The 15,279-nt window shown below is 35.9% G+C and overlaps 1 protein-coding gene across 1 annotated transcript in view; it reads right to left on the bottom strand.

Moving 5' to 3' along the window:
* Positions 1 to 15,279, bottom strand: part of DNAH14 (dynein axonemal heavy chain 14) — a 458,298-nt gene that overhangs the window by 26,636 nt on the left and 416,383 nt on the right. Inside the window, exons 74-77 of the mRNA XM_054659353.2 lie at positions 14,080 to 14,236; positions 11,842 to 12,052; positions 7,827 to 7,929; positions 4,687 to 4,914 (exon numbers count right to left, since the gene is read on the bottom strand). Of these exons, the coding sequence (XP_054515328.1) occupies positions 4,687 to 4,914; positions 7,827 to 7,929; positions 11,842 to 12,052; positions 14,080 to 14,236 (699 nt within the window). The remainder of the gene's footprint in view (positions 1 to 4,686; positions 4,915 to 7,826; positions 7,930 to 11,841; positions 12,053 to 14,079; positions 14,237 to 15,279) is intronic.

Below are 15,279 nucleotides of genomic sequence, written 5' to 3' on the forward strand. Positions count from 1 at the left end.
GGGTTTTCAATTCGGGTTACTTGTTCCCAACTCCAAGACTGTACATGTAATCTCCTAGATTTATTTTGGTTATTTGTATTGTTATACATTTAAATTTTATTCCATTCTGGAATTTATTTTTATATAGGATATAAGATAAAGGAACTAGTAATTTTCTTCCAGCTGGATGGCCAGTCGTGCCAGTATCATTTACTTTTTGAAAATCCCTTTTTCCTCAGTTGAAATATTACCTGTGTCAAATATTAAAATCTCATAAAAACTTAGATTTTTGCACTCTCAACTATGTCCCACCGGTTTATTGTCTACTTCTCTGCCAAACAATATTGATTTTAGTATAGTGGATTTTTACCATGTTTTGATATCTGGTGAAGGAAGACCCTTTCAGGATTTTTCTTTTTTGTACATTTCTAGCTTATTCTTCAGCATCTGTTCTTCCATATGAATTTTATTAATTCCGAAACTTCTCTAATAGGATTTTAATTGGAACTGCATTATATCTGATTATTAATTTTGGAAGAATTGATAGTTATGATATGGGAAGCCTTCCCATAAAGAACATGGATGCATTTATTTAGGGGAGGCAGGATTAAAAAAACGAACTGTGGAATCGGACCTCCACTTATTACCTATGTAACCTGGGCAAGTTTCTTAGGTGTACTGTGCCTCTATTTCCCTATCTGTAAAATGAGGATAATTAGTGTCCTTACCTCATAATGTTGTTGTGGGAATTAAATAATTTAGATAAAGCAATCCAAATATTTTAAGCTCTCAACAAATGTTATGACTCTTTTCTCCCTAATTTATGCTATTCTTTATTTAGGACCCATATGTTTCTTGTTAAATTTGTTACTGAGTATTTAAATTTTTTCATCACTGCTGTGAAAGTACGGTTTTGCCTACTTCCATTCCCGGGTGTTTACTACCAGGGAGGCTTTATTGATCTTTACATCGTTACATTTTTATCCAGTTACTTTATGAAATTCTCTAATTACTAGATTTTGTTTTACTAGTATCTTAGGTTTTCTAGACGTACAATTATATAATAACAAAAAGATAGTTTTTTCTCTTTTTACAATGTTAATATGAATTATTATAATTTTCTTATCTCATCGAATTTACTAGAAATTCTAAGACACTGTTGAATGACAGTGGTGATAATGGGCATCCTTATCTAATTCTTGATTTTATTTGAAACAATTTCAGTGTTTGACTATGTGGAATAACATTCATTGTTATTTTTAGATAGTCTTTTTCATATTTAAGTGGTTCCTTTTAATCCTATTAATTACTTTAGGTTTTTACTAGAAATGGCTCCAAAATTCATAACAAATGCCTCTTCTACATCTATTGAGATGATCGTATAAATTAGGATTATAAATTTCCAGTTACTGGGTCATTCTTGCATTACTGGAATAAACCCAACTTGGTTACAGTGTATTATTCTTTTGTTTCATTGCTGAGATCCATTTATATTTTATGTAGAATTTTTACATCTCAAGTCCTGAGTGAAATTAATCTACAGTTCTTATGTATATTATTCAGGTATTCATATTAAAACTATGCTGGTTTCATAAAATACACTAGGGAGATTGTGATCTTTTACTAAGGTCTAGAATATATAATATTAATACTATCTGTTTCTTAACGTTCAGAGTGAATTAAGCTGTAAAACCATCTCATTCTGGTGTCATTTGCAATGCCTTTTGTGGCAATTGGCCTACCCAAAATTTCCATGTCTCTTTGAGTCAATTTTGATAATTCATATCTTCTAAGAAATCATTGGCTTCATCTAGATTTCCAAATTTTATTTGTCTTATCAAAATCCAATTTTTATAGCTGTAAGCTTTAAAAAACATATGAAAAGAATTTTAAAAATCCAATTTTAAAATGTATTTTTCCTTTTACTGTTTTTTGTATATTTCATTAATATTAGCTTTTGTATTATTACTCCAGCTAATAAAGAATTCCTTTATTAGTTTTTATTTTCTTTTGTTTTCTAATTTCTTAAGATGGATATTTATTTCCTGTATGTTTTCTTTAATAGTGGAGACATTTAAGGCCAGTCTTTTTTTTTTCCTAAGTATAGCTTTTGTTCTGTCTTGTAATTTTTGGTATGAAGTAGTCTCATTTCCATTGTGTTTGAGATATTTGTGATTTTATTTATTTTTATTTTTTGAGACAGGGTGTCGCTCTGTCACCCAGGCTGGAGTGCAGTGGCCCAAGCACAGCTTACTGCAGCCTCAGCCTCCTGGGGTCAAGTGATCCTCCTGCCTCAGCCTCCCGAGTGGCTGGGAGTACAGGCGTGCCACCTGGCTATATATATATATATATATATATATATATATTTTTTTTTTTTTTTTACTTTTTATACAGACAGGGGTTTCTATATTGCACAGGCTGTGATTTCCCGTTTTTTTTTTTGTTGTTTGTTTTTTGTTTTTGAGACGGAGTTTCATTCTGTCGCCCAGGCTGGAGTGCAGTGCTGCGATCTCAGCTCACTGCAACCTCCACCTCCCGGGTTCAAGCAACTCTCCTGCCTCCTGAGTAGCTGGGATTATAGGCATGTGCCACCATGCCAGGCTAATTTTTGTTTTCAGTAGAGATGGGGTTACTCCACGTTGGTCAGGCTGGTCTCTAACTCCTGACCTTAGGTGATCCAACCGCCTCGGCCTCCCAAAGTGCTGGGATTATGGGAGTGAGCCACCGTGCAGGTTTCATCATGTTGGCCAGGCTGGTCTTGAACTCCTGACCTCAGGTGATCCGCCCACCTTACCCTCCCAAAGTGCTGAGATTACAGCTGTGAGCCACCGAGCCTGGCTGATTTCCCTTTTAATATCCTATTTGATAAAAGGTTATCTAGAGTTATGTTTCTTAATATCCAAGTTGTTAAGATTTTTAGGGGTCAAATTTTTATCATATTAAATTGTGTTCAGATAACGTGGCCCATAAAATCATTAAAGGTTTTTCTTTGTGGCCATGCTCATGACTGAGTTGTGTAACAGTTCCTTGGATACCTGAAAAAATATGTACTTTTTATTAGAGGGATGTTAGTCTCTCGATCTATCTGTTAATCAAATTTGTTGACTACATTATTCTATTCGTCTTATATTTGTTTATTAGAGCTGTCCAATCCTGATGGAGGTTTTTTGAAATTTCCCACAATAATTGCATATACATATATACATATATATGTACATGTATACCAGTGTATATATACATATTTGTGTATATATATATATGCTACAATATGCTGTTGTCTGAAGAATATAGCACTCTCAGTCATTACATTCTAATATTAATATTGCCATTTCTGCTTTCTTCTTTTTTATTTTCTTGATAGTTTCAAAATTTCTTCATTAATTTCACTTTTTCTTATAAATTGCACATTTCTGGGTTTTGTTTTGTAACCCAATTTAATAGTCTTGCCTTTTATTGAGAGAATGAGTCCATTTACACTTAATAAATGAGTGATAACATTCCTTCCATATTGCTTTACGTTATTATTTATTTTGCTTTGTTTTTTCTCTCCCTTTTATTTTGATATCTTGATCAAATTGTTATTTATTTTCTTTTTTTCTTTGTTAATTTAGACATTACACTGTTTCTATTAAAGGTGACTTTTATTTTCTTTGAATTCATTTTCTGATTTAAATAAAAATAACAATTATTTACATTAGACACCAACATGTCTAATATATGGTTCAAATATTTCCCCCTAATATATTATCTGCCTTTTGACTGAGCTTTGAATAAGGCTTTGACAGAAGCGTGCTTGAGCTTATACTTTTAAATAAATATCCCAAATGCAGTGTTTTATGTTATGTTCCTGGTTAGGTACAGAAGTATTACGTCTGATAGGCAGTTGAGCTTGCAGTAAGTATGACAGCCTCTTTTCAAAACTGAAAAGCCTAATGGAAACATATAGAAGACATAGAAGGCTACCCATCTAGAGTGGGCCTAGGTTATAGATACCCAGAGGCAGAATCAAGATTTTCCTCAGAAAGTTTTTTTTTTTTAAATTGTTGTATTATATAAATGAATGGGTAATCAAGGGTGTAATGTTGTACGCTGGAAGCACAATTGCAAGAAAATTAACCCGGGAAAAACTTAAGCAGATGCTACCACGTGTTTAATTTAGCAATAAAGAAAACACCCTGCAATAAAGCACAAATAGAAGGTTCTATATAGAGAATAGTAAAGGAAGACCACTGAGCTAAACTTTTCCCCACACAATGGGTCAATGGAATCTCTCTTGCTTTTAATGAATAAGTCGTACCAACAAACAAACATTTTTATACTAAATTATGTCTGTCAGGCACTCTTCTAAGTGGTTTACTTACATTAACAAGTTTGCCTATAATTACATAATGATCCTCTGGAGTCAGTAGTGACATTTGGTCTCCCTCAGTTTGCTTTCTTTGGCCAAGGAAACTAAGACTCTGAGAGGTTAGTTTGCCCAATAGGTTACATACTTATACAGCTATAAGTGGTGGAGCTGCAGATTGATTCCAGAAAAGCTGGCGTCAAAGACCATGTTTCTAAACGTTAGCCCTTATTGCCTAGTTATAGAGTTCATTTTCTTACCACCATGTAAAACACTCAGTATTTGTGTAGGCACATAGTAGGCTCTCAATTTGTATCTTTTTGTTACTTATTTGTTGTTTGTTTTGAAGAGACTACACTTACCCCCAAGTCTGAAGAATTAAATTTATAAGCAATATTCCAGCCCAATATTCCGTAATTTTTTCTTTCATTGATTACAGCATTGAAAAAACATAGGCTAAATAAAAGTTTTTTCCACCATTGTCCACAGTCAGGATTTTCAAATATCTCTTCTGTTACCTCTCCACTCCCAGTACATCCAAATGTCTGAAGTAAGTTACTTTTCAATCCCTGGGGAGATTCCACGGCAATCTTGAAAACAGATGTGAGTAAAATGGCATGTGAGGACAGATGCAGGCACTGGTCTTCAGGGCACTTGTCTTTCTACAACACTGGTAAAAGAACTGGGCAAGAATGTAACTATTTTCAAGATTCACTGGCAAATCCAAAATCTCGTTATTCTTTTGCCATGTAAAAACGTCTCTAAAAGGATTGTCCCAGATTTTCTATTGTTCCGATTCATATTTTGAAATGGGAAGTATAATGTTGTGATTAAAAGCACTCTTATTTGCTCAGAGCATAGGGCTTGGGATTTTAGGAACTTTGACAATGAAGAGTTATGGGAGCCTAAACTTAGTATCAATGGCAGTTATGAGGCTGTAACAGGACCCAGGCTGCATGGCCTCTGTGAGGTAGCAGATACAGAGGGTCCCAAATCATGGGAAACAGCACAAACTGAATCAACAGCAGCTTCAGCACTAACTGAACCATCAGAAGGAGAACAATTAACTGGGTGTGTTACAAAATTTCTTTGATTGCATTGAAAGTCCGTTTGGTTGACTTCTTAACTAGAATAATGGAAATGATGCGAGACTGAGGGTGAGGTGGGGAGGGAATCAACTGGAGGGCTTTTTTGAGAGTGTGGCTGTTAAGTCTGAAATTGTGAAGGGTCTGAAATGTTACCCTCCTTGCACAGTTTATATATATAAACACACATACATAAGTTGTGTGGGTATCTATATATGATATATAAATGTATGTATATATGTATATATGGCATAGAGCTGTGTGTGTGTGTGTGTGTATGTCTGTGTGTGTGTGTGTGTGTATGAACATGAGACTTTTGGATCAGGGATCAGATTCCCATGTCCTGTGTGTGTATAGTGGGATTTGTACCATAAGAGGAGGACTCAAATTATGAAACTTGGAGCTTACAGAATGGCTGGCAAAGCAGCCTTTCCTCTTTTCAGAGATAGAGAAAGAGAGACAGACTTTTGCTTTGGAATGTAAACAAATCTTCTCGGGGGAAAGAGGAGGTCTCTAGGTTTTTACAACCCCTGGAGTGTAAGCAAATGGCTCTAAGTTTTATCACCCTGAGAAGGTAAGTGGTTCCAGGAGATGGAAGACAAGCTTCTCTGACTCTGTCACCCTTAGAATGTGAGCAAATGGCTCTGTGCACAGTAGAGGACATATTCTCTATTTTCCAAGGCATGTCTGCCTTTCAAACATCCTTTAATTCAGGTTGCCAGCAATTGTTGCTTAGCCCTAATTGTGGAGAAATGAGAACATATTTCTAGAGCACTGTTTCCCGACTGCTATGACTGATTCTTAAAAGAACTCTTTCTCATATCTCTAAAAGTAGGTGTCTGTCCGCCTTCAGAACCATATCTGAAGGGGAAAGTGAGTGGAAGGAGGGCAGAGAGAGAGAGAAGAGAGAGAGTGTGTGTTAATTTTGATTTTTAGTGATAGCATACTATTTTATCACACAAATACATCATAATTTATTTGGCCTTTTCCTAGAAGTGGGCCATGATCAAATTGTATGAAATTTATAAACACTATCTCTATACTGTGAAATTACCTTCCTTTCTGGATTAATATCTCCCTGATATTACCTTGTCAGCATTATGTGAGAGTAGTTATTTCATTATATCCTTAATAGCACTAACTATATCATAGTTATAGTCTTAGCCAATTTAATGCAGTTTTTGATTTGTATTTTTCTGATATCTAGAGGCTGAACATTTATTTTTAAAATACGTTTATTGACCTCTTGTGTCCTTTGCCCATTTTGTATGGAATGTTAATGTTTTTCTGACTTATTTGTAGGTACTCTTTTAATATATCAAGAAAATTATCATCTCTGTCTGTATAAATAATGGCATATGAAAAACTCCCATAAAGTTTTATGTATGCACTAATTATAGCCACATTTAAAATACTGATGGAGACTTAAAGTGGAGGTGGAGCGATGGACTACTTAAGATGAAATATTCCCTGAAGCGCTATTTCTGTCCCTCTCTGACACCCTTCATTCCCCTACCCCCACTACCTCCACCCCCCAATTCCCCTCTCCTGACCAAAGATAAAAGGCTGTCTGAGAGCATGGTCTGCTGCTCTCTGGGAGACAAGTGGAATCTTTCGAGTCTCAGACTAATAGTTGTGGGTTTCTCCAGTCCCTGTTCTGTCTGCCCCAGGAACCGGGATGTTGGGAAATGGCTCAGTACTGTCAGTTTGGGTAGATACATACAGGAGACGGGCAGAGCTGAGAAGCAGTGGGGCAGGAAGTTTCTTAGGCTGGATTGGGGCTGTATCTGGAAAGTGCCTCATCCACCTGATTTTCTCCATGCCCACCCACTTCTGTGAAAGCTGGTAGTGTGCACGTGATCGGGAGTCTGGGTACCCCCTTCTGCCTATGCCATCGGTCAGTTTTCTCTGCTGTTAGGACCCCACCTTTTGGTCAACTGGACCCTGGTCTAATAGAATTGACTGTCTTACTATTTATTCAGCCTCAATAGTGGATATGAGAAGTCCCAGATAATCTTTAATGAGGACTTTTTAGTAAACAGTTTTAGCCTGCTTTCTGTCAGACCCTTTCTAGAGAATTAATAATAAAACGGTTAAGTAGGGCAGAAATAAGAAATGCTAGAGAAGTGAAGGGCAGGAAAACAACACAAATTGTAAATTTTGCTTTATAATAATTGGAGGTCTAACATCCTTGTTTGAGAAAATAACATATAAATTGTGAATTCCTTGTAAGTAGGAATCTACTTTAGTGTTCTTCCTCATCCCCAGTATAGGGCTGAGCACAAAGCAGAAATTTAGCATTTCAGAATTTATCAGAATTAGCTTTCTCTTTTAAACTCAGAGTTTTGAATGTAAGATGACTTACATTCAAACAGGGCTCCTCAGTCAATATTAAATCTGTTATACTTTGTTCTTACCTTTAAACCCTTTTTAAGAATAGGAATTGGAAAAGAACTGTATGATTTTGAGCTTAACCATAGCCGAAACTCAGGGTCTATTGTCACGTCTGGACTATTAAAACTGCAAAATAAAAAATTTATAAATATTTTAATGTGAAAAATGTAAACCAACATGTTTTTAGAATCATAGCATTTCACTGTTTGAAGTGGCCTTACGAATCATTTTAATACTGAAGATCTTACTATATTATCAGAAGAGCTTCCATGTTGCGCAAGAATTTGCACACGACCCATCAGTTACATTTTAAAAGAGTAGCTTTCTTTCCCCTAAGTACAAAAAGCGATCATATACTCATGCAAAAAATCTGGAAATAATTACAAATTAAGAACAAAATGAAGAGTTCTACTGATTGAATTTGGGACAATTGAATGTCAAAATAAATGATGACGGTAAACAATTATAATCCTTGAATAAAATAGAAATCCATGAGACCATACTGATAGAAATAAATAAACAGAGGGAGCAGAAAGAAAAGCTCTTCCTGTATAGGAGAACATCACTAAATAAATTTAGAAGGAGTTGTGGAGTTAGAAAGCTACCTTTTGGTAAACAATATAGTAGTAATTCAGTCAAAAATTATCAATGAACTTTAAAAACCAGTAGGTGAAAGTTTAATGTCTGTACATGGTCTGAAAGTTCCCACAAGTGGCAGAAACCACTTTAACCAAGTGACCAAAGTTAATATCACCAGTAATGAGACAGATTGATATCACAGGCCTCTTGATATGATGTACCAAGAATGAGATAACATTACTTCAATGATATTACTACAATATTGCATAGCCTTAATCTAACCGTAAGAAAATATCAGCTAAATCCCAATTGAGGGACACTTTACAAAATACAGTCAGCCCTCTATATCCATAGGTTCCACATCCATGGATTCAACCAGCCTCACATTGAAAATATTCAGGAAAAAAAATTTCAGAAAATGTTAAGGTATTGCTGACTCGTACTAGGTAGTTAGGCCTACAATGTCTGCATCTGTACTGAACCTATACAGACTTTTTTCTTTGTAATTATTTCCTAAACAATACAGATTAATAACAATTTACACAGCATTTACTATGTATTAGGTATTATAAGTAATCTAGACATGAGTTAAATTATACAGCAGGATGTGTGTAGATTATAGGCAAATACTGCACCATTTGATATAAGGGAATCGAATATCCAAGAATTCCAGTATCCACAGGGGGTCCTGGAACCAATCCCCTGTGGATAGTCAGGGACCACTGTAACTAGCTTGCACTTTTCAAAAATATCAAAGTTACGAAAGACAAAGGCAGACTGAGGAACTATTATAGATTAAAGGAGATTTAGGGTATGGTGGCGTGCACCCATAGTTCCAGCTACCTGGGTGGTTAGGGCAAGGGGATCACTTGAGCCCAGGAATTCAAGTTCAGCTAGGGCAACATAGCGAGACCTCACCTCTAAATAAACAGACAACAAACAAATAAAATACTTATTAGGAGACTTAAGAGACATGAAAACTTAATACAATGAGAAATCTTGAATTGAAACTTTGGCCAAAACTTTTATTCTATTTTGATATAAAAGATATTATTGGGACAATAAACTAAACATGAGTAAATAATCAACAATGAACACTGAACTATTTAGGGGTCAAGTGGCAACATGTCTGCAATTTACTTCCAAATGATTCAGAAAAATATTACATATATATGAGAGAAATGATAGGGTAAATGTTAAGAATTTGGAGACAGAGATGAAGGGTATAATGGAGTTTTTGTACTGTTCTTGCAACTTCTCTGCAAGTGTGAAATTATTTTTAAAAAATTTGCAAAACAAACCAAATCATTACAAGGAAAAAAAAAACACAACACAAAATGAAACAGAAAGCAAATATGGCCTGTAATCCCACTAAATGAGTTTAGGTACACTTTTCTCTTTTGTTTTTTCCTCCTTCTGCCTCTCTCTGTCTCTCATTTTAAAAATAATTATACTGCATATTTTGTTTGTAGCTTTTTATTTTTTCTCCTAGCAATATGTTGTGAACATATATCTCTAACTCTTAAGAAATGTTTTTTTCTTCACATTTTCCTCTCCTACTGTGGACTGGTAGAGTGGTCATCTTAAATATCTAAAGGCTTGATTTAATAAAGAAGTATGAATTTCTTTTTCTTTTTTTTGATAGTAGCCTTTTGGAGGTGATATTTCATTTTGCTTTTTAATAGGCTGGACTTTGGCTAGATCACTATGGTTTTAGTTTGCATTTCCCTAATGATTAGTGATGCTGAGCATTTTTTTTTTTTTTGAGACTAAGTCTTCCTCAGTTGCCCAGGCTGGAGTGCAGTGGTGCGATCTCAGCTCACTGCAACCTCCACCTCCCGGGATCAAGCGATTCTCCTGCCTCAGCCTCCTGAGTAGCTGGGACTACAGGCGTGTGCCACCACGCCCGGCTAATTTTTGTATTTTTAGTAGAGATGGGGTTTCACCATGTTGGCCAGGCTGGTCTCAGACTCCTGACTTCAGGTGATCTGCCTGCCTTGGCCTCCCAAAGTGCTGGGATTACAGGTGTGAGCCACCGCGCCCGGCCCGGAAGTACGAATTTCTTTTAATAATACTCTGATTATGTTGAATATTTTTAATGTATCATTAATTACTCTTATTAAGACTGAAATTCTGTTCTAAGGAATGTTTCTCTAATTTCTTTTCTTCTTTTTTTATTAGCACAGTGTTAACCTGCCATACTATTGGCTCTTTGCACCTTAGTATCCTCTGGAAAGCTGCTACAGTGTTTGCCTGGTTCGTGGTGTGTCCCCTGTGCCTAGCACAATACTTGACAAATAGCAGATGCCCTATAAATAGTTTTTGGATGAATAATGAATGAAAGACATGGTAGAAATAATAATTTGAAAGTTTATATCTATTAAAGTCATGTAACTAAGCTATCTTTGTCTTCTGATTCTCTTAAGTCATTAAATAAATGTGAAAAAGAGAAATTATTTAATAGTATTGATTGATTGATTGATTCATTGATTGTTGTAGAGATGGGGTTCGCTATGTTGCCCAGGCTGGTCTCAAACTCCTGGCCCCAAACAATTATCTTGCCTTGGCTTCCCAAAGCATTGGGACTATAGGCGTGAGCCACTGCGCCCCGCTGGTATAGTTTTTAAACTGCTAAAAAAATAACAATCTGATAACTCATGAGTGACATCAGGAAAGTTTTTAGAAATTTAAGTCATGCAGTTGCATTTTGGTTTTATAATTTCCTTGTGCATGCTCAAAGCATAAAAATAAAAATAACAGCATGAAGAGACAGACTCTCATTTAAACAATTTTACCACAGGATATTGGCCATGAAAAGTAAAGAAGAAAGAAAACCAAGGCTGGAGAAAAACTATAGAATGTAATTGGTTGAAACATCATTGATTCAACACATTGCTAATTCTTCACTCAAATTACAGCAATAAACTTTCAAATACTTCCACTGCAAACAAGAAAGCTGAATGTATAAAAATTTCTGCATGAGTGACTAAGTGCTTTGGGAGGTACAGCCTAGAAAAGTATTTTGAGCTAGAGAATGTCAGAATAGATACTAAGCAAAGGCCATAAAATGAATCATCACCGAAAGGATAGATATGAGGTATTATGCTCTGCTGTTTGGAATCACATCGAATATTAAAAACTATGTATCCATCAGTGCATATAATGTGTGTATATGCTTATGTATCTATTGAGAGTAAGAGTTTGAGGAAAGAAACTGATAAACAAGACAGAGAACAAAAACTGAAGAGGCCTTAAAAAGATAAAAACTGATGTATTCTTAGTGTAGTTTTCAAGTTCCTGGAGAAAAGAAAACCAATATAAGATAGGTTAAGTTTCATCTGAGTGGCTCAGCACATTATTTTGCTATTGTTTACACACAGTATACATTGACATTTCCAGTTTTACTTTATAGTTTTGGTAACCAATCTGATCCCTTACAGATAAATGTAAAACTCTTACGATTCTACAATTGTGCAAAGCCTTGGCATAAATGATGCTGCAAGATGGCAGTTCTGGAGGAAGACCCATTGTTGTGTTTTTGTTAGTGCCTTTAAAATGAGGTCTTCAGCTTTAGCTGCTTGGTCACGGCCCAGAGAAATTATGGTCACATGATGTGTTGTTCCTGTTAACTCTTGTGCAAATCTCAGGAGGATATTGGTAAGGTCGATCCCTGTATAACAACGTGGAGAGGTATATAAAACTGTAAGCTCATTTAATTCCCTTTTAAAAATCACAATCCAGCATTTATTGAGTAGTGGTGGGAAAAGGTATAGTCATAGCGGAAAGACTACAGGTTTTGAAATTAGAGCCCAGAGTTTAAATTTTGGTCCTGCCACTTACTAGCCTAACACACGAGGATGATAACAATATCTAACGACAGCAGCACCTGCTGGTTGTCTTCTCCGACATCTACCTGTCCTTTCCTCCTCTGTAGCTGTACCCCAGTGTTGTTCGAGATGGCTGTATACTCAGCTAAAATACTACATTTTTAACTTCTGTGGGCATCTAGGTTTTGTCATAGATTTTGGCAGCAAAATTTTGTTAGCAAAAGTGTTGTGTAATACTCAATAGCAAAGACATGGAATCAACCCAAATGCCCATCAATGATAGACTAGATAAAGAAAATGTGGTGCATATATACCATTGAACACTATGCAGTCATAGAAAGGAACGAGATAATTTCCTTTGCAGAGACATGGGTAGAGATGGAAGCCACTATCTCAGCAAACTAACACAGGAACAGAAAACCAAACACTATGTGTTCTCACCTATAAGTGGGAACTGAGCAATGAGAACACATGGACAAATGTGGGGGGAACAACACATACTGGGGCCTGTTGGAGGTTGTAGGGAGGGAGAGCATCAGGATAAATGCTAACGCATGTGGGGCTTAATACCTAGGTGATGGGTTGATAGTTGCAGCAAATCACCATGACACATGTTTACCCTATGTAACAAACCTGCACATCCTGCACATGTATCCTGGAACTTAAAATGAAACAAAATTAAACTAAAATAAAAGTGTTTATAATACTTTGGATATCTCCTTAAAGGGAAGATGTGTGCCTTTCTTCCTTGCTTCCATTCTGTTGTTTGGAACGTGAATATGATGGCTAGAGCCCTAGCCACCATCATGGGCTAAGTCTTCAAGAAATGGATAGTACCTACTATGAGTGTGTCAGGCATCTAGCCAAGTGCTTTGCATGGAAACATTCCAGGTGAGAAGCCTCCAGGTGGAGGCACTCCAGATAAGGTTTTATGTAATAAAATCAAAGTTTGAAATGATGAATTCTAAAGACACATTTGATTTTTGGAACAGAAGATAAATGAAGAAAATATTTTGCTTGGGAGAAAATATTTTACTTCGGATATGTAGTGCAAAGACAAGAAAAACAAAAAAAAGCATTTGGAATTTTGAGGACTACAAGGGCTGGAGAGCAGGGCCAATTTTTGATAGTTTATTGTGTAACATATTTTTGCACAAGTCAGTGTTTATTAAACACGTGCATAGACATAGACATAAGGGCGAGCCCAACTTCCAGAGCAACAGTATGTGTTTGCAAGGTATTTTCTGTGCAGAAAATCACCATTGATAAATTTTTCATTTGTGAATCTGAGAGGTTTTATTCCTCTTTGTTGTATCTTTAGAGAGATTTATTCTTAGTATAAAGTTGTAATTAGCTCCTTTTCCAAAAATTTTAAATAGGACTAGGAAAATATTTTAAACACAGAATAATCTGACACAGAACCTACTTCTCCATATCTCTTGGCTGATATTGTATCATCATTGTATTAGTCTGTTCTCACACTGCTATGAAGAAATACCTGAGACTGAGTAATTTAAAAAGTAAGTAGGTTTAATTCGCTCACAGTTCTGCATGGATCTTTACAAACTTTAGGAAACTTACAATCATGGCAGAAGGCAAAGGAGAAGCAGGCACCTTCTTCGCAGGGTGGCAGGACGTAGTGAGTGCCAGGAGGGGAAATGCCAGGTGCTTATAAAATCATCAGATCTCAAGAGGCTCACTCACTATCATGAGAACAGCATGGGGGGAACCATCCCCATGATCCAATTACCTCTACCTGGTCTCGCCCTTGACATGTGGGGATTATGGGGATTACAATTCAAGGTAAGATTTGGGTGGGGACACAGAGCCAAACCATATCGATCATCTTAACTATTCACAAATAGCTTACCATGAGTTTGAATAAGTATCAACGGAGTTCTGGCATTGGATCCTTTATATGCATCTTTCAAATTAACTCCAGTTCTTTGAAGATACTTATTTCCCATTTTTTCAGTTATAAACTTTCTCACTGAATTGTTTAAACTTTCTGGTCTAAGAATTTTTACCTAAAAAAGAAAACATGGAAGATAAGGTAAAATTAAAAACCACCCAGGGAGATATTCCCTATGGTAAAATGAAACAAAAATAAGAAGTATTCATTTTTTAGCTTTTCAGCCAGAGTTTTCCTGTTGAGGAAGCTTAATGGGACAGACTATGCATGGAGGAGAAACCGCCACCATGTTCCTGTGGCCATCATGTGGCCCTTCTTAGATACCAGCGCTACCTGTGCCTCTATGTCTTTCACACTCTGAGTGAGCTCTTGCTTTGTTTGTAAAGATCCAAGTTATACTCCCTAATTCTGCAAAAAGAAATTTTTTCCCCTTGGTTTTCTTCCTGCTCTGCTATACATGTCTAGAGCAAGAAAACCGCATGGTGTTGGAGGGATGAAAATCCAGGATGACACAACTGGAAGAGTATTAATTCTTCCATTAATAAAATGAAAACAAATGGCACAATCTTTATATGTTTAAGCAATTAGAATACAAATCTGAAAAGAATGCTAGATGGACTAAAAGATTTTGGAAACAGTATAAATGTGTAGTAAACAGAGGTTCAGGGTATACTGGAAATCACTGAAAATTTCAGAGGAAAGACCTTTCCCATAAAAACTGTTTTATACAAATCACTTACATGATATTTCTCTACACAATGACCATAAAATATGTCCTGAACATGTTCAACATCTGGGACTCTATCATTTAAAGCAAAACTGAAGCTACACACGTCAGTGTGCCTGTTTGATGTACCAGGTTGGACCATGGGAAGTTGCCATTTTTACCTTTCAAAAACTGTCAAATATTGGCAATTTTATATGTTTAACACAGCACATTTAATCATTATGCTGAATTCTGCTCTTTTCTGTTATGTTTTGGAAAAATTATTCTTAAAATTTTCTTTTAATTATATATATCACATATTTTTAAAAATGAAAAGAGGCAGCACACAAAGACTCTAGGTCTAATAGCAGAGTTCACTCAGCATATCCAGTTAGTGAGATGGTGTTAGAATCGTTGAGTGAAACAAATGATTAGGTGTTTCCCCGATACCA

Source organism: Pan troglodytes, chromosome 1 (assembly GCF_028858775.2).
Source record: "Pan troglodytes isolate AG18354 chromosome 1, NHGRI_mPanTro3-v2.0_pri, whole genome shotgun sequence".
Lineage (NCBI taxonomy): Eukaryota > Metazoa > Chordata > Mammalia > Primates > Hominidae > Pan > Pan troglodytes.